Consider the following 20902-nt stretch of genomic DNA (forward strand, 5'->3'; position numbering starts at 1 on the left):
CGAACGCTGCAGTTATGCGTTTAGTAAGTGTCAGTGATCGATCGATACTGCACTTGGGTGGGCTGGGCTGGGCCGGGCGGAGGGGCAAAACGCAGGTGCTAGCAGGTATCTGGGCTGATCCCGCTAACACTGCGTTTGTGGGAACCCTAAACTGCTGGGGACGCTAGTATAGATCTGATCAGATCAGATATTGATCCGATCAGATACTATACCACTAAGGGAGGTGTACAGTGCGTGCGTGGGTGTTAGCGGCACTGGCGCTAACCTGATGCTGCCTGGGGCTGGTGCTTGCCAGTTCACCAAAACGCTACCAAGAAAACTGTTAGCGATCGCAGGGATCAGGCCTGACTCTGTGAACGCTGCAGTTATGCGTTTAGTGTTTTTTAAGTGACAGTGATCGATCGATACTGCACTTGGGCTGGGCCGGGCGGAGGGGAAAAACGCAGGTGCTAGCGGGTATCTGGGCTGATCTCGCTAACACTGCGTTTTTGGGAACCCTAAACTGCTGGGGACACTAGTATAGATCTGATCGGATCAGATATTGATCCGTACAGATACTATACCACTAAGGGAGGCGTGTGCTGCGTGCGTGGGTGTTAGCGGTACTGGCGCTAATCTGATGCTACCTGGGGCGACGCAAATCACCGCCGGGCGATCAGGGGGCTAAACCTTTATTAGGTAATAAACGGCGGGTGCCCTGACACTATAAAAAATAAACGAACTAACCAGCGTCAACTGTAACGGTTATACGGTGATCAGTGGTGAAAGGGTTAACTAGGGGGCAATCAAGGGGTTAAAACATTTATTCGGTAGTATATGGGGGTCCCTGTCACTATAAAACGCTGACGGCGAACCTAAATATTTACCTCCCTAACTAGCGTCACCAGCGACACTAATACGGCGATCAGAAAAATGATTGCTTAGTGACACTGGTGACGGGGGGTGATCAAGGGGTTAAAACTTTATTAGGGGGGGTATCCTAGACCTATAGGGGTGTAATACTCACTGCCCTAACACTGTAACTGTCACAAACTGACACCATGCAGTAATCAGAAAAAAAAAAAAAAAATACTGCTTGCTGTCAGTTTGTGATGGGGGGGGGGGGGTGATTGGGGGGGTATCGGGGGGCGATCGGGGGTGTAAAGTATGCCTGGCATGTTCTACTGTGTGTGTGTGTGTGTGTGTGTGTGTGTGTGTGTTGTGCACTCACATGTCTTCTCTCCTCGGCGCTGGGACGGAAACTGCCAAGCCGAGGAGAGATGACATCACATCCTCTGCCTGTGTGAAACTACACACAGGCAGGGGAGGATTCCGATTGGCTGGGAGCGATCGCGAGGGGGGGGCCACGATCGGATGGTCTCCACCTCGCCTCCCGACGCTCCCAGTCAAATGCCGACCGCCGCCGGCACCGGGGGGGGGTCCGATCGGACCCCCCGCCCGCGGGAGGCAGATCACGTACAGGTACGTGATTCTGCCTGCCCGTGCCATTCTGCCGCCGTATATGTGCGTTAGGCAGTCGGCAAGTGGTTAAGAACAAAAGCTGTTCAGCTTTCTCACAGGCGAGGCGGTTTCTCTTCTCATCAAGAATATGAGATTGCTAGACTGAATAGTCTCTCACTCTCTGTACTGGTGCTTGGGACAGATAAATATCTGCGTGCAATCTGTGCAAGCAAGGGAAAACATTCTTTGTTGATGCGCAAGAACTCAAGGGGATTGTCGCTTCTGGCAATAGGCTGTTCAGCTAAATAAATGTCCAGCTGTTGGGTAGCTGCACTTGTTGTGGCACTGTTATGGATTGGGGTGCATTAGTGTAAAATTTCTTCAAACATATCAGATATGGAGGGAGTGTGTTCCTCTTCACTTGTATGCGACCGTTTCTCCCTTTCTTCTGCGCGACACCTCAAAACTCCTTCACTAGATGCTTCCACCACCTCCATTTGTGCCAGTATCATTTCCTGTGCACGCTGTTTTTTCTCCACATTAAAGTAATGCTCTTTAAATAGAATAGAGGAGGAGAGTAAGCAGGGATTGGTGCAGTACACATCCCACCCACACAAGCAACAGCAATGGTAAGATGCTCTACCTCGGGGTTCTTTCTTAAGCCCTGAAAAAAATGGGGGGGGGGGGGGGAGATGGGAATGAGAACCATGGGGTGGGGAGCAGGAGGAAAAGGGGGGGAAGCGGAGGTGGGTATGAGATGGGGGATGGGTAGAGGAGAACTGGAATGAAAGAGGAGGATCCTGGTCTGTATTGGGATAAAAAAGGAGGAGGATTTGTGCTGGCATGAGGGAAGTGAGACGTAAGGACAATCAAGCAGAGGAACAGCCGCTATGATCCTTCTTATGGTGTAGGGTATTGTAGGGAATCGCTGGCTGAAAAAGCTGATATCTAAATGATGCCTGTAGCTGCAAGCATCATTCAGATATCCCTGCACCAAGTCAAGGACGTCATATGACGGCGGGGGGGGGGGGGGGAAGTGGTTAAAAAGCTTCTTCTTTTTTTTTTTTAACCACTTGAGCCCCGGACCATTATGCTGCCTAAGGACCAGAGGTCTTTTTCCAATTTGGCACTGCGTCGCTTTAACTTTTAATTGCGCGGTCATGCAATGCTGTACCCAAACGAAATTTGCGTCCTTTTCTTCCCACAAATAGAGCTTTCTTTTGATGGCATTTGATCACCTCTGCGGTTTTTATTTTTTGCGCTATAAACGGAAAAAGACCGAAAATTTTGAAAAAAAAATGATATTTTCTACTTTTTGTTATAAAAAAAAAATCCAATAAACTCAATTTTAGTCAAACATTTAGGCCAAAATTTATTCGGCCACATGTCTTTGGTAAAAAAAATGTCAATAAGCGTATATTTATTGGTTTGCGCAAAAGTTATAGCGTCTACAAACTAGGGTACATTTTCTGGAATTTACATAGCTTTTAGTTTATGACTGCCTATGTCATTTCTTGAGGTGCTAAAATGGCAGGGCAGTACAAAACCCCCCCAAATGACCCCATTTTGGAAAGTAGACACCCCAAGGAAATTGCTGAGGGGCATGTTGAACCCATTGAATATTTATTTTTTTTGTCCCAAGTGATTGAATAATGACAAAAAAAAATAAATTTACAAAAAATTGTCACTAAATGATATATTGCTCACACAGGCCATGGGCCTATGTGGAATTGCACCCCAAAATACATTCAGCTGCTTCTCCTGAGTATGGGGATACCACATGTGTGGGACTTTTTGGGAGCCTAGCCGCGTACGGGGCCCCGAAAACCAATCACCGCCTTCAGGATTTCTAAGGGCATAAATTTTTGATTTCACTCCTCACTACCTATCACAGTTTTGAAGGCCATAAAATGCCAAGATGGCACAAAACCCCCCCAAATGACCCCATTTTGGAAAGTAGACACCCCAAGCTATTTGCTGAGAGGCATGTTGAGTCCATGGAATATTTTATATTTTGACACAAGTTGCGGGAAAGTGACAATTTTTTTTTTTTTTTTTTTTTTGCACAAAGTTGTCACTAAATGATATATTGCTCAAACATGCCATGGGCATATGTGGAATTACACCCCAAAATATATTCTGCTGCTTCTCCTGAGTACGGGGATACCACATGTGTGGGACTTTTAGGGAGCCTAGCCGCATACGGGGCCCCGAAATCCAAGCACCGGCTTCAGGATTTCTAAGGGCGTTAAGTTGTGATTCCACTCCTCACTACCTATCAGTTTTGAAGGCCATAAAATGCCAAGATGGCACAAAACCCCCCCAAATGACCCCATTTTGGAAAGTAGACACCCCAAGCTATTTGCTGAGAGGCATGGTGAGTATTTTGCAGCTCTCATTTGTTTTTGAAAATGAAGAAAGACAAGAAAAATGTATTTTTTTTTTTTTTCTTTTTTCAATTTTCGAAAGTTTGTGACAAAAAGTGAGGTCTGCAAAATACTCACTATACCTCTCAGCAAATAGCTTGGGGTGTCTATTTTCCAAAATGGGGTCATTTGGGGGGGGGGGTTGTGCCATCTGGGCATTCCATGGCCTCCGAAACTGTGCTAGGCAGTGAAGAGTGAAATCAAAAATTTACGCCCTTAGAAAGCCTGAAGGCGGTGCTTGGTTTTCGGGGTCCCGTGTGCGGCTAGGCTCCCAAAAAGTCCCACACATGTGGTATCCCCATACTTCGGAGAAGCAACAGAATGTATTTTGGGGTGTAATTTCACATATTCCCATGGCATGTTTGAGCAATATATCATTTAGTGACAACTTTGTGCAAAAAAAAAAAAAAGATTTGTCTCTTTCCCGCAACTTGTGTCACAATATAAAATATTCCATGGACTCGACATGCCTCTCAGCAAATAGCTTGGGGTGTCTACTTTCCAAAATGGGGTCATTTGGGGGGGGTTTGAACTGTCCTGGCATTTTATGCACAACATTTAGAAGCTTATGTCACACATCACCCACTCTTCTAACCACTTGAAGACAAAGCCCTTTCTGACACTTTTTGATTACATGAAAAAATAATTTTTTTTTGCAAGAAAATTACTTTGAACCCCCAAACATTATATATTTTTTTAAAGCAAATGCCCTACAGATTGAAATGGTGGGTGTTTCATATTTTTTTTTTCACACAGTATTTGCGCAGCGATTTTTCAAACGCATTTTTTTGGGGAAAAAACACACTTTTTTAAATTTTAATGCACTAAAACACACTATATTGCCCAAATGTTTGATGAAATAAAAAAGATGATCTTAGGCCGAGTACATGGATACCAAACATGACATGCTTTAAAATTGCGCACAAACGCGCAGCGGCGACAAAATAAATAAATTTTTAAAAGCCTTTAAAAGCCTTTACAGGTTACCACTTTAGATTTACAGAGGAGGTCTACTGCTAAAATTACTGCCCTCGTTCTGTCCTTCGCGGTGATACCTCACATGCATGGTGCAATTGCTGTTTACATTTGACGCCAGACCGACGCTTGCGTTCGCCTTTGCGCAAGAGCAGGGGGGGGACAGGGGTGCTTTTTTTTTTTTTTTTTTTTTTTTTTTTTTTTTTTCTTTATTATTTTTTTGCTTTTTTGTCTTCTTTTTAAACTGTTCCTTTCATTTTTATTATTTTTTTTTTTATTAATTTTATTGTTATCTCAGGGAATGTAAATATCCCCTATGATAGCAATAGGTAGTGACAGGTACTCTTTTTTTTTTTTTTTTTTTTTTTTTTTTTAAATTGGGCTCTATTAGACCCTAGATCTCTCCTCTGCCCTCAAAGCATCTGACCACACCAAGATCGGTGTGATAAAATGCTTTCCCAATTTCCCAATGGCGCTGTTTACATTCGGCGAAATCTAAGTCATGAAATGCTCGTAGCTTCCAGTTTCTTAGGCCATAGAGATGTTTGGAGCCATTCTGGTCTCTGATCAGCTCTATGGTCAGCTGGCTGAATCACCGGCTGCATTTTCAGGTTCCCTGTTGGGACAGGAAAGCCAGAGAAAAACATGGAAGACGGTGGGGGGGGGGCATTCCCTCCCACTGCTTGCAAAAGCAGTCTAGAGGCTAATTAGCCGCTAGGATTGCTTTTACATGAAAGCCGACCGCTGGCTGAAAAGAATGATACCAAGATGATACCTAAACCTGCAGGCATCATTCTGGTATAACCACTCAAAGTCCAGCAACATACCAGTACGTTACTGGTCCTTGTTAGGCATATATTGTAAACTTTTTTTTCATGCAGCCTGTGGGCTGAACGAAAAAAAGATATTGATCGGTGGGTATGCCCACCATTAGAATACCTCCCTTCATCCACCCACTTCTAATGATGGGCATACATGCACCATTTATATATGCCGAAGCATGGGGGCATCCTCCCGCAAAAGGCAGGAGCAAATTGCTCCTCCACCCACTGCTGCCCCCACGCTTCGGCATATATGCTGAAGTATGTAACTGTGGTGGTGAAATCACCTCCGACAGCGCTGGAGTCACGGCTTTATATATCGTGGGAGCAAACGCTGTTGCTGTCAAGATAAATAAATCCGCGCTGCAACTGAATGGCGTACCTGAAAACAATAAAATGGTTACCAACAAAACACCGTAAACGGTAAAGTATAAAAAATCTGAAAAGCAAACATGGTAAAACATAATAACAATAAAACATTGCAGAATAGAATAGAGTAAAAAAGAGCAGAATAATAGAGGGAGAATAGAGAGAGAGAGAGAACAATAAAACAACAACTATTTTTGTTTTTTTTATTTTATATTTTTTTTTTGTGTTTTTTATTTTTTTTTATTATATTTTTTTTTTTTTTTTTAGTAACTTTTAACTTTTGTAACTCGTTCCAGGTTTGGGTCTCTCAAAATGCAATGGCATCTTGGGAGACCCTGTGTTAGTGTGCCTAGTCTGTGCAGTGCTGAACCCTACGCTAATACTCAACTAATGTATGGTAGCGTTCAAAGCATTCACCCATGCAAAGACCAGGATTGCCAGGACAGGAGGGACAATAAGACCGGGTGTCACGCCTAAATCCGCGCTTGCTGCAGACACGACATCTTTTTTGGGGGGCTTGTTGGGTAGGGGTACTCGGGATGGCATAAAGAAAATGCCGCTCATGCAGCCGGCTTACTGCATTTGGTTGGGGAAGGTGAGGTAGAGCACTGTCTGGAAACAGAAGGGCTCTGACGATCTCTTCCTGGAATTTAAGGAAGGATCCAGTCTGTCCTGAAGCTCTGTATAGCACATGAGCGTTCAGCAAAGCCAATTGAAATAAATAAACAGACACTTTTTTGTACCAGCGTCTGGCCTTACGGGCAAATAGGTACGGCGCCAACAACTGGTCGTTGAGGTCCACCCCTCCCATATTAAGGTTGTATTCGTGGACACAGAGGGGTTTCTCCACAACACCAGTCGCTGTAGGAATTTGGGTCGTCGTGTCTGCATGAAGGGAGGTGAGAACGAAAACATTCTTCTTATCCCTCCACTTCATAGCGAGCAAATTATTATACTTCAAGCAGGCTCTCTCCCCCAGCCTAAGACGGGAATCTACAAGCCGCTGGGGAAAGCCCCGGCGATTAGGTCGCACGGTGCCACATGCTCCAATCTGCTGATCAAACAAGTGACTAAAAAGTGGCACGCTCATATAATAATTGTCCACGTACAAGTGGTACCCCTTTCCGAATAAGGGTGACACCAAGTCCCACACTATCTTGCCAGCGCTTCCTATGTAGTCAGGGCAGTTTGTCGGCTCTACGTGACTATCTTTGCCCTCGTAAACCATAAAACTATATGTATAGCCTGTGGCCCTGTCACAGAGCTTATACAGCTTGACCCCGTATCTGGCACGCTTGCTGGGAAGGTACTGTTTGAATGACAAGCGGCCAGAAAATTTAATCAGGGACTCATCAATGCACTTGATGGGGGGTAAACAAGTCTGCAAAACGTTGGTTGAAGTGGTTTATGAGGGGCCGAATTTTGTAGAGCCGATCGTATGCAGGGTCTCCACGAGGACGACAGAGTTCATTGTCGTTGAAGTGCATGAACCGCAAAATCTGCTCGTATCGTGCCCTGGCCATAGAAGCAGAGAACAAGGGTGAATGGTAAATTGGGTCAGTGGACCAATATGACCGCAACTTACTCTTTTTATTCAACCCCATGAGGAGGGAAAGGCCCAGAAAGGTCTTAAATTCGGAGACCGTAATTGGTCTCCAATCTCTGGCAAGGGAGGACTGGGGATTAGCGGCGATGTGTTGACCAGCGTATAAATTGCTTTGGTCCACAATAGATCTATAGAGATCTTCGGTGAAAAACAGTGAATAAAAATCCAGTGGCGTAAAGTCAACTGTTTCCACCTGAATTCCGGGTTGGCCAGTGAAAGGGGGAAGTACGGGTGCTGCAGAAGTGGAGGGTTCCCAATTCGGATTGGCCAATGCAGCAGGAAGGGCACTATGGGCACGACGGGCCTGTCTTTGTCTTCTTGGTGGCAGCGGGACACTATTAGTGCTTGCCACCTCGCCAGCTTGAACTGCACTTATGGGACTCGCCACGTCTCCACGTGATACTGCAGTGCTGGATGTACGACCAGGGTGTACTAGGCCGCTGGTGCTTGCCAGTTCACCAGAAGGAGTAGCGGCGCTAGTACTTCTCTGCTCCATACAAGGGACCTGCGGTTCTTGCACTTCAAGGACAGAAGAAGATTGGGGTCTGGTACGCCTGACCTTAGCAGGGACCACAACTCTGTCGTCAGAGCTATCTGTCATGGAGCTGCTGTCCTCTACAGGTTCGTATTCTGAGCCTGAACTTGACAGATGAGTGACTTCCTCTTCACTATCTGTCATACTCAGAAACGTGTAGGCCTCTTCACTAGTGTACCTTCGATTTGCCATTTTGGGTTCTAAATTTAGGGGTACACTAGTGAGACTCACAGGCAAAAAAGCTCCTGACTGTCAGCGACTGTATCAAAACGCTACCAAAAAACTGTTAGCGATCGCAGGGATCAGGCCTGACTCTGCGAACGCTGCAGTTATGTGTGCTTAGTGTTTTGTAAGTGTCAGTTATCGATCGATACTGCACTTGGGTGGGCTGGGCAGGGCTGGGCCGAGGAGCAAAACGCAGGTGCTAGCAGGTATCTGGGCTGATCCCGCTAACACTGCGTTTCAGGGAACCCTAAACTGCTGGGGAGTATAGATCTGATCGGATCAGATATCGATCCGCTCAGATACTATAGCACTAAGGGAGGTGTATGCTGCGTGCGTGGGTTTTAGCAGTACTGGCGCTAACCTGACGCTGCCTGTGGCGACGCAGACCTTATCTGACCCTAAAAATGTAATTTATATCACCGCCGGGCAATTAGGGGGTTAAACCTTTATAGGGTAATAAACGGCGGGTGCCCTAAAACTGTAATAAACTGTAATAAACTACAAAAAACAAACTAGCTAACCAGCGTCACCCGTAACACTTATACGGTGATCGCTGGTGAAAGGGTTAACTAGGGGGCAATCAGGGGGTTAAAACCTTTAGCAGGTAGTATATGGGGGTCCCTGTCGCTATAAAACACTGACAGCGAACCTATATACTTACCTCCCTAACTAGCGTCATGTGTGTCACTAATACAGCGATCAGAAAAACGATCGCTTAGCGACACTGGTGACGGGGGGTAATCAAGGGGTTAACTTTTATTAGGGGGGGTTAGGGGGGTACCCTGGACCTAAGGGGGGGTACCCTAGACCTAAAGGGGGCTAACCTAACTGCCCTAACACTTGTAACTGACACAAACTGACACCAATGCAAAAAAAAAAAAAAAAAATGCTATTGGTGTCAGAGTGACAGGGGGGTGATCGGGGGGTGATGGGGGGTGACAAGTGTGCCTGGCGTGTTCTACTGTTAGTGTAGTGTTGTGCAGACTTACTTGATGTCTTCTCTACTCGGCGCCGGATCAAAAAGACCGACTCGAGGAGGGATGACATCACTTCCTTTCCCTCTGTTTACATTACAGAGGGAAAGGAAGCATTCTCATTCGCCGGGAGCGATCGGGAGGGGGTGGCCAACAATGGATGGCCTCCCCCTCACCTCTCATCGCCCGGGAAGAAATGGCGACCGCCTCGGGCATCGGGGGGGGACCGATCGGACCCCCCACCCGCGGAAGGCAAATCACGTATATGTACGTGATTTTGCCTGTCCGTGCCACCTTGCCGACGTAAATCGGCGTGAGGCGGACGTCAAGTGGTTAAATAGATTCTCCTACTCCTCCCTGAGTACGGCGATATCACATGTGTGAGACCTGTACAGCCGAGTATGGCTGAGCGTGGCTGAGTACAGCCGAGTATGGCAGGGTATTGCAGAGATGGATGGCTGGATGTGACTGCAGTTGTCATAGAGCAGCGCTGTGGGCACTACAGATCCAGCCCACAGCGCTGCTGCCATCCGATCCCTCCCCCTCTCCTCTCACACTGTACCGATCGGTACACAGAGGGGAGGGAGGAACCAGCGTCATGACATGACGCCGGTTTGTTTACAAGTGATCGCTCCGTCATTTGACGGAGCGATCACGTAGTAAACGCCCGCTATCAGCGGCCGCTTACCGTGTTTTGCCGGGTCCTCTGGACCCGGCGGTCACGGACGCGTTTGGGTTCGCGGCCCAGGGGGTGTGCGAGAGCGGGATTCTGGGAGAACGTCACTGTACACCCTCCCAGAGTTATGCAACCGCCCTGTAGCCATCATTCGGCTATGGGCCAGTTGGCAAGTGGTTAATATGCAAAAAGTCGTGCGCTGATGTCTACGGCGCATGTGCACTTTAGAAAGGGCACCTTGTGCCGTTTCTAATAGGGATCATGCTGTGACTGGCGGCTCCCACGCACAGGAGTGACCTCACGCGACTCCGGCCGGTCACAGAGCCTGAGTTCAAGGCTCCAGAAGGAAGAGGAGTGAAGATGGACACTTCCAGCCAGTGGGGACAGCGGTGACAACGCAGGCTTCGGATTTCAGGTAAGTGACACATTATGGGCCACTATGCGATGCACAGTAGCCCATTATGCTTTACCTTTGCAGGGAAATAGAGGAAGTAAAACCCACCAGGGTTTACTTCTTCTTTAACATGAAAAAAATTATATCTGATGCTAGGTCCAATTTAAACACTGAATAATGTTCTTAAAGAGAGTATATCAGGATATAAATATGGGAGACACCATTGCTGCCCTTTTCTTTTGAAAATGTTACAAAGCATTAAAGACAATGAAAATCGCATGGTTGGACCTTTTCCTGGTGAATCAGTAAGGGAGTCATTCAGACCCCTTATTTCACCATCAATGTGTGTAAAATCCTAAGTATTTTTTTTTTTTTTTTTTTTACACTTTATCAAGAACGCTCTCCATCTGTCATCTGCATGGAATCCAAATGGGGGGAGGGGGTTAATACACAATTCACCTTATTAGTTATTATACCAGATATTGTGTTCGAGCCAGTGAAGGCAAAGGAAGCTTCAGAGAGTTCCCTGTGCCCTCAAAACCACGCTTCAGCCTAGAATTTTGCTTTCTTCTAATTTAGAAGTCCAATGATGGACTGATAAAAAGAACACCTGACATGGGACTAATTTAGAGATTGCTGAACTCCTTCAATTAAAGGGGTTGTAAAGTTTATGGGGTTTTTTTTTTTTAAACAAACATGTCATACTTGCCTCCACTGTGCAGTTGGTTAAGCACAAAGTGGCCCCCGATCCCCCTCTTCTGGGGTTCCTCCGCAGTGCTCCTGGCTAATCCTCTTCTCGAGTGTCCCGTCGGAGAAGTGCTCTCCTACAGGACACCCATGCGGGTGCCCTCCCGTGTCTTGCTGCTGCGTCTGTTGACACAGACAGCAGGACTCGGCTCCGCCCCCCCGGTGCCCGCTTCATTGGTTTTGATTGACAGCAGCGCAGCCATTTTCTCCCGCTGTTATCAATCTATCCAATCAGGACACGAGACACCGGCCAGAGCTGGTGTGCTTGTTCCCGTCGTGGGAATTGCAGGGCTCAGGCACGTAAAAGAGAGGCTTGGGGGTGCTGCTGCAGTAAAGAAGGTTTTTCCCCTTAATGCATTAAAGGGGTTGTAAAGGTAAAAGTTTTTTCACCTTAATGCATTCTGTGCATTTAAGGTGAAAAAACATCCGACAATACCGCCCCCCCAACCCCCGTTTTACTTACCTGACCCCTTGAAAGTCCCGCGCTCGCCCCTGACATCCTCTTCGCCACTCAGCCTGGCCGTTGATTGGCTAGAGTAGATGGATTGAAAGCAGCGCAGCCATTGGCTCGCACTGCTGTCAATCGCATCCAATGACGCGGCGCGCCGGGGGCGGGGCCGAGTGATACAGCGAGCGGCTATGGCCTCCGGCTGTGTCACGGGAGCACCCCAGCAAGCACTCAACACCATGCGAGGGAGCTCGCATGAAGGTGTTGAGTCCTTGCGGGGGGGGGGGGAGCCGAGACAGCTGCCGAGGGACCCCAGAAGACCCGGTTTCGGGGCCACTCTGTGCAAAACGAGCTGCACAGTGGAGGTAAGTATAACATGTTATTTAAAAAAAAAAATATATATATATATATATATATATATATATATATATATATATATATATATATATATATATATATATATATATATATATATATATATATATATATATATATATATATATATATATATATATATATCTTTAGTGATCCTTTAAGGTGAAAAACACAGACTGACATGACTGACCAGGTATAAGATGTAAGTGTTAAATATATAGAATTGGTTATCACTCTCAACCTAAAAGAGCAAAAATTGTATTTCTTTATCGTACATCATGGGACACGGAGCCTTAAGTAATTACTTAATGGGTTATGGACCACCTTCAGGTGTTGATACTGGTATACCCAATAAAGAAAGTTGACTCCCCTATATAACCCCTCCTCCTTCCAGGAGTACCTCAATTTTTTTTTTTGCCAGTGTCTAAGGTGTTGGTCACGAGCTCCAGGAGGTATCCATGCTGGATTTAAAAAGCCTCCACAACCGGATCCATCCATGCCACTGCGGCCACAGGATGGTACCCGGGCCTTTCATAGAAGAACAAGGTTTTGCCTTTTAACGCTTCTCTTTGAGAGCTGGACCCTAGGAACCAGGACTCTTTTTGGTCTTGCTACATTACCTAAAGTTGTCCTGAGGGGTGCTATACAGGTCCAAAGGAGTGGAACCCCTATTAAAAGGGACCCGGTCTTTGAAGGTTTAACTACGCTGCCTGCCGTGATGGGTGAAATTTGGATCTGAATGTTTACAGCAGTATCCTGCAGTGAGGAACAGGTAGGAAAAAAGCTTAGGAGCTGCAAAGTCCACCTATGACTTTTCTTTTAATATATATACTTTTGTAATGCCTTAAAACTCCTCTAGAGGGAGTAAGCATGTATATACCCTGTTGAAATCTGTGCTACAAACAAGTGTGTGTCCTAGCAGCTGGGGGGATTCTCCTCTCCCCCCCAATAGGGAAACTGAGTGCCGGGCGGTACAGATACTATGTACAGTACAATTGTAACAGTATGATAAATGCTATAAGAGAGTGTGATAACACTAAAAGGCTGACAAACTGCTGAGTTACCTGGAAAGTCTGGGTTGGTCCTCAACCTAGAGAAGTCTTCCTTAAAACCACTAAAAAAAGCTGGAGTATTTGGGTCTGATCATAGACACAGTCCAGAAAAGGGTGTTTTTACCTCTGGCAAAAATGAGCTCCATATAAGAGCTGGTATGTATGGTCAGGTCAAAAACAGATCCCTCAATTCACTTTTGCATGAGGTTGTTAGGAAAGATGGTAGCTTCATTCTAAGCAGTTCCCTATGCACAGTTCCATTCGAGACTGTTTCAAAACAGTATCCTGTCTGCTTGGAACAAAACGACACAAGCTTTGGACTTGCCAATGCGGCCGTCCCCAAAAGGCCCCAAAGCCTCAGTTGGTGGTTACTAACCCAGAATCTACTGAAAGGAAAGTCCTTCAGACCAATTATCTGGAAAATAGTAACAACAGATGCCAGCCTATCAGGCTGGGGAGCAGTATTAGAGAAACGACTGTCCAGGGACAGTGGTCAAGATCCCTGCCCCATCAACATCCAGGATTTGGGCAGTGTGTCTGGCTTTGAAAAACTGGACCTCCAGGTTAAAGAATTATCCTGTCAGGATCCAATCCGACAATGCCACGGCTGTGGCCTATATTAATCACCAAGGGGGCACCAAGAGTTTCTTGGCTCAGAGCGAGGTGAACCATATTCCAACTTGGGCAGAAAAGAATGTCCCACGCCTATCGGTAGTTTTCATCCCGGGAGTAGAGAATTGGTAGGCAGACTACTTGAGTCGCCAGCAGTTATTCCCAGGGGAATGGTCTCTTCACCCCAACGTCTTTCAGACTGTTTGCCAAAGATGGGGGACTCTGGACATAGATCTTCTAGCGTCCAGATTCAACATGAAGTTAGTCAACATTGTTTCCAGGACAAGGGATCCATTTGCATGCGGAACAGATGCGTCGGTGACCCCGTGGGATCAGTTCTCATTGATCTATGCATTCCCCCCTATTCAGTTGCTGCTGCGACTTCTTCTTTGCAGGATCAATCTGGAAAGAAAGCCGGTAATTCTGGTAGCACCAGCATGGCCCAGAAGGTCATGGTACACATAGCATCGAAATCCAGGCAGCATTGAAATCCACTGTCACTAAGTGAATTTGGCAAGTTATTATTCAAACTTAAGATTTAAAGGGTAAGATTCCCCCTTTTCAAGTCAAGGCGCACTCTGCCAGAGTGGTTGGTGCTTCTTGGGCAGTGCGTCACCAGGCCTCCATGGCTCAGATCTGCAAGGCCGCAACTTGGTCTTCAGTGCATACATTCACAAAATTTTATCAAGTGGATGTAAGGAGGAATGAGGTTATCGCCTTCGGGCTCAGTGTGCTGCAGGCAGCAGTATAAGTCCTCAGGTCTGGGAGTGCCCTACAGGTTGTGTCTCCCTCCCCTCAAGTAGCATTGCTATGGGATGTCCCATTAGGTAATTTCTTAAGGCTCTGTGTCCCATGATGTACGATAAAGAAAATAGGATTTTTATAACAGCTTACCTGTAAAATCCTTTTTCTTTGAGTACATCATGGGACAGAAGGTTCTGCCCCTCTTTTCTTTATGGGGTTTAAAGCAGAGGTTCACACACAAAAATTGAACCTCCGCTTTTCAGAACCCTCCCCTCCGGTGTCACATTTGGCACCTTTTCAGGGGGAGGGGGGTGCAGATATCTGTCTAAGACAGGTATTTGCACCCACCTCCGGCATAGACTCCCACGGGAGTCTATGCCTCTTCCTGTCCCCCCGCGCTGTCTGCTGGGACACACACGGGTCCCAGGAGATAACGGGGACCAGTTAGGACGCGCAGCACGACTCGCACATTCGCAGTAGGGAATCGGGAAGTGAAGCCGCAACGCTTCACTTCCTGATTCCCTCACAGAGAATGGCGGCGACGGCAGCCAAGGGACGGTTCGGCCTCGGGTGCCGACCCTGCTGGATTCGGGGACAGGTGAGTGTCCTTACTTTACAAGTCAGCAGCTGCAGTATTTGTAGCTGCTGACTTTAAAAAAAAAAAAAATTTTTGCGGGACTCCCTCTTTAAGTACATTGCTTGGTCTACAAAAACTGAGGTACTCCTGGAAGGATGAGGGGTTATATAGGGGAGTCAACTTCCTGTATTGGATATACCAGTGTCAACACCTGAAGGTGGCCCATAACCCATTAAGTAATTACTTAAGGCTCTGTGTCCCATAATGCACTCCAAGAAAAGGATTTTACAGGTAAGCTGCTATAAAAAATCCTATTTTTGTATAAATTACAGCCAATCCTCTTATGTCTAGCTATTGATTTACAGCTTCTTTAAATCAACCCTGTTCTTGGTGGTCAGACAGCCCTGGACAGTGTTAAGAGGATTGGCTATTTTTCCATTCAAGATTTTATTAGCAAGTCTATACATAAAGCAAATATAAATTACTGACATATGCATTTCATCTCTTTCAGAACCCTGGCTTTGACTTCAGTGGAGCAGAAATCTCAGGAAACTACAGTAAAGGTGGACCTGACTTCTCTGGTTTACAAAATTAATCCTGTTCTAATGTGAACACCAATTAAAGTTATCTAATTATATTTTTTATATTTGGAAATGACATTTTGGAAATCTTTTTATTGAGTGTCATCTATCATAAATTTGTACATGTCCAAACAATTTCTAGTGAAGTGATTGCTTCATAATCTTAACTTTTACCATTGGCTGTTCCTTTATACTTGCAAGTGCTCCCTGATGCGAAGGGTATCTTAACGCTAGAACAGAACTTTTTCGTACAATAACATTATGCTACACATTCAACATATCAGTACACTATCCCTTTAGATTAAATTTGAATGAATATTGGAAACCACAACTGATCAACAATACATAAAATGCAATACAAAATCAATAAAGTGAACACATTTCATAAAGTGTAATTATAAAAGGTGCAATTAATTCATGAATAAATATGAATCAAATTTACAAACCAAAAATAAAGTGACAAAATAGATAAATGCAAAAGTCTAAATGTGTGAAAAGCCCCCACAGATAGCCGACTCCTAAGTGTGATACATACAGCCAAAGTGCCAAAGGATCACTCCACCAAAGGGTTAATAGGCTCCTTACAAAAACAATAGATCCCACATGAAGATCATTTAGTGCCTTGCTGCCCCACAGCACAAAACCCCTTCCAACGCCTAGAAACATGCACTCTGCATGAGCGATTAAAACTGCCATAGTGTGTAGTATCATCAAACAAACTGCTTTATTTATTTAGCAATAAAACGTACATAAAAAATGCAGACTTTAGCTTAATGGACAAGCACTGCCAGAGTGTCCCCTGGCATGCGTGGTCATGTCACAAGTTTTGCCCCGCCCAATGCGTTTCTTTGTAACAAGCTTTTTCAGAGGATAGAGGCCTTTACTTTGGAGCAGATCCTCTTCCCACACTTGCTGTCACATTTTGAAAATAGGGCGGCTGTGCAGGGCTCTGCCACTGAAGTAGACTGCTTGTTCTAGATGAACTGCAAGGATGCTGGTGAGCACCCCATAGTTCATTGATTCTTACTGCTCTTCAGTAACGGTCTGCCTGTATGGAGTTATGGGCAGTCAGCTGTACTGAGTGTCTGCAGAAGCCTGACATTGCACCAGGTCATGGGGAGGGGGTGCACTGCAGGCAAAACTGTTTGTTTGCTTTTTCCTGCAAAATAATGTGCATTTATTCTTCTTCCTTTTTTTTTTTTGTAAAAAAAAAAGTGAACTTGGCCTTTGATGAAAATATAAAACTAACCTTCACTATAGACAAGGTACATGTTTTTGGACCTAATGGTGAACATTGAAGGAGAGACTGTAATAAAGTAAAACTTACCGTAAGGTGGTGGCAAATACGCTTCTCCAGGCGAGAAGGCTTCTCATACAGGGCACCCTAAGGAGCCAATTCCTACTAATTTGAAAAAACTGTACCTGGGGATGTCCTTGAAATGCATGTTTGCATGTGAACACTGTCAAGTCTGCCCCCATGTGGACGTAACAAATGAGTTCACTAATGGGAATGGAACTAAGACAATTAAAATTCATAAGTTTATAAATTGTTCAGCTGTTAAAGTGGTGTATATGCTTGAATGTCCATTCAAGAAATACTATGTGGGTAAAACCAAATGCTAACTGAGAGTTAGGATTGGGGAACCATATCAGAAGTATTAAAAATGTCAAAGATGGCCCAGCATTTTGTAAATGAACATATGAAGGATAAGTGCAAGGGTTGAAAGTGAAGGGGATCTACTTGTTGAATTTACCCCCAAGAAGGGGAGACTTTGATTTAGTTCTGCTACAAAAAGAAAAAAAAATGAATTTATAGACAGGGTCGTACCCTCTCCCAAGCTGGATTAAATCTGGAGCTGAATTCTTAAAGTGGATTTAAACGTTTGATTTAAAAAAAATAACAAACATGCTTATATTTACCTGCTGTGTGCAATGGTTTTGCACAGAGAAGCCACAATCCTCTTCTGGGGTACCCTGCCAGCACTCCAGGCCCCTCTTCATCAGGTTCCCCCACAGAAAGCTGCTTTGCATGGGGGCACCCATGCAGGCTCTCTCCCGAGTCCTGCTGCTGCGTCCATTAACACAGACAGCGGGACTGGGCCCTGCCCCCCACTCCCAAGCCAATGGCCCCTGTTGCTATCAATCTGTCCAATAAGGAGAGCGGCAGCAGCTGGAGCCACTGCGCTTGTGCACTTCGCTGGACCGGATTGGGGGCTCTGGTAAAAGAGGGGGGGGGGGCTGCAGCACAGAAGGTTTTTGATCTTAATGGTTAGAATCCATTAAGGTGAAAAATCTTAAGGCTTTACAACCACTTTAAGTGTTGCTTGAGAAATAAATGGGTAAATGTTGTTCTGGTTTTACCCATGTGCCTTTTATCTCTGCATTGATATTTATTGTATCTTTGAGTGTGTGTGTGTGTTTATATATTTTTTTTTATACACACACATACGCATACTTTTGATCCCCTGCTGATTTTGTATGTGTGACATGATTAGTCTATAATTTTAATGGTCGGTTTATTTTAACAGCGAGTCAGAATAACAACAAAAATCCAGAAAAACGCATTTCAAGAAAGTTATAAATTGATTTGCATTTTAACCACCTCAATACCAGGCCTATTCTGGCACTTCTCTCCTACATGTAAAAATCATCATTTTTTTTTTTTTGCTAGAAAAATTACTCAGAACCCCCAAACATTATATATGTTTTTTTAGCAGACACCCTAGGGAATAAAATGGCGGTCATTGCAACTTTTTATCACGCAATAATTTTTCAAACGTCTTTTTTTTTTTTTTTTTTTGGGAAAAAAAACAGTTTCATAAATTAAAAAATAACAAAACATTAAAGTTAGCCCAATTTTTTTGTATAATGTGAAAGATGATGTTACGCCAAGTAAATAGATACCGAACATGTCACGCTTTAAAACTGCGCACAATCATGGAATGGCGCCAATCTTCATAACTTAAAAATCTCCATAGGCGACGCTTTAAAATTTTTTACAGATTACCAGTTTTTTTTTTAACAGTTACGTTTTTATTCATCTCCAACGGAGAAAAGTTTCAGTACAAAGATAAAAAAGAAGTACATTCACAAATATATATATAAATATACATATATCCATACATATACATAAAAATATAAAAGGGGACAATAAGAGAGGATTACATAAAACAGGGCAAAGAAGAACCATTTCCAGAAGGAAAGTGACAATCTAGGATAAATAGTCTCAAGTATTACATCAAAAAGCAAGGCACATCAGTTCACATCTTAGTTGCAAGTACGTTACAGAGGAGGTCTAGTGCTAGAATTGTTGCACACGCTCTAACGCACGCGGCGATGCCTCACATGTATGGTTTGAGCGGCGTTTATATATGTGGGTGGAACTTACATGTGCGTTCGTTTCTGAGCGCGAGCTACCGGGGACAGGGGTGTTTTTTATTTTTTACATTTTTTTTTTTTTCTTTTTTAATCACTTTTATTCCTATTACAAGGAATGTAAACATCCCTTGTAATAGGAATCTATGTGACAGGTCCTCTTTATGGAGAGATGTGGGGTTAATAAGACCCCACATCTCTCCTCCAGGCTGGAAAGCATGAGATCGGGGAAAAATTCACCGATCTCATGCTGACAGCCGGGATCGCGGTTTTGTTTATTTCCGGGTACCCGGGCGTGACGTCAGAACGTCGCACCTGGACCTCCGACGGTCATAGAGATGACAGGTGACTATCTGGTCACCAGACATCTCTATCGTCCTCATCCAGCGCCGGCCAGTTCTTTCTCTGGGCCCCCGATGGCACGGGAGAGCCCGGAGAAGCACCGGATGGCGGCGGGAGGGGGGGGACGTCTCCTCCCGTCGCCTATAAGAACGATCAAGCGGCGGAACTGCCGCTGTGATTCTTATCGTGCACAGAATCGCCGGCTGAAAAGAATGATGTCTCTAGCTACAGGCATTATTCAGATATCCCCTCACAAAGACAAGGAAGTTTATATATAATGGCCAGTTTTGAAGTGGTTAATGAGTGAAATAAGTATTTGATCTCGTATCAATGAGAAAGGTGCCTTCTAAGCAGGTAACAAGCTGAGATTGGAGATTCCCTTTAAAGCGGAGTTCCACCCTAAAGTGGAACTTCCGCTCATCGGATTCCTCCCCCCCTCCGGTGTCACAATTGGCACCTTTCAGGGGGGAGGGGGGTGCAGATACCTGTATAATACAGGTATCTGCACCCACTTCTGGGTATAGCTAGCCGCAGACTCCCCGCCCACCCCCGTTGTGTTGTGGGAAATACACAGTTCCCACAACACAACGGGGACCAGTGTAGACGCGCAGTGCGACTCGCGCATGCGCAGTAGGGAACCGGGCAGTGAAGCCACAACGCTTCACTTCCCGATTCCCTCAGCGAGAATGGTGGCGGCAGCACCCGAGGATCGAGGGACGGTTCGGCCTCGGGTTCCGACATCGCTGGACCCCGGGTCAGGTAAGTGTCCTTATTTTAAAAGTCAGCAGCTGCAGTATTTGCAGCTGCTGACATCTAAAAAAAATTTTTTAGCGAAACTCCGCTTTAAGGGAGTGCTCCTAATCTCAGCTAGTTATCTGTATAAAAGACACATGTCCACAGAAGCAATCAATCGGATTCCAAACTCTCTCCACCATGGCCAAGACCAAAGAGCTGTCCAAGGATGTCAGGGACAAGATTATAGACCTACAAAAAGCTGGACTGGGCTACAAGACCATCGCCAAGCAGTTTGGTGAGAGGGTGACAACAGTTGGTGCGATTATTTGCAAATGGAAGAAACACAAAATAACTGTTAATCTCCCTCGGTCTGGGACTCCATTCACCTTGTGAAGTTTCAATGACTGGTGAGGAATCAGCCCAGAACTACATGGGAGAATTCTGTCAATGATCTCAAGGCAGCTGGGACCATAGTCACCAAGAAAACAACTGATAACACACTACGCTGTGAAGGACTGAAATTGTGCAGCGCCCTCAAGGTCCCCCTGCTCAAGAAAGCACATGTACATGCCCATCTAAAGTTTGCTAATGAACATCTGAAGGATTCAGAGGAGAACTGGGTGAAACTGTTGTGGTCAGATGAGACCAAATTGAGCTCTTTGGCATCAACTTGACTCGCTGTGTTTGGAGGAGGAGAAATGCTGCCTATGACCCCAAGAACACCATCCCCACCGTCAAACATGGAGGTGGAAACATTATGCTTTGGGGGTGTTTTTCTGCTAAGACAACTTCACTGCATTAAGGGGACGATGGACTGGCCCACGTACCGTCAAATCTTGGGTGAGAACCTCCCTCAGCCAGGGCATTGAAAAT

At 45.3% G+C, this 20902-nt stretch overlaps 1 protein-coding gene across 1 annotated transcript in view; it reads left to right on the forward strand.

Annotated features, from left to right (window-relative positions):
• Positions 1-15712, forward strand: part of NUDCD2 (NudC domain containing 2) — a gene marked incomplete in the record, with an annotated part of 42491 nt that extends 26779 nt beyond the window's left edge. The window contains 1 exon segment of the mRNA XM_073620833.1: positions 15506-15712. Coding sequence (XP_073476934.1) covers positions 15506-15591 — 86 coding nt within the window.
• Positions 15713-20902: the final 5190 nt, after the last annotated feature.

The sequence above is a fragment of the Aquarana catesbeiana genome, linkage group LG03 (assembly GCF_042186555.1).
Source record: "Aquarana catesbeiana isolate 2022-GZ linkage group LG03, ASM4218655v1, whole genome shotgun sequence".
In the NCBI taxonomy this organism is placed as follows: domain Eukaryota; kingdom Metazoa; phylum Chordata; class Amphibia; order Anura; family Ranidae; genus Aquarana; species Aquarana catesbeiana.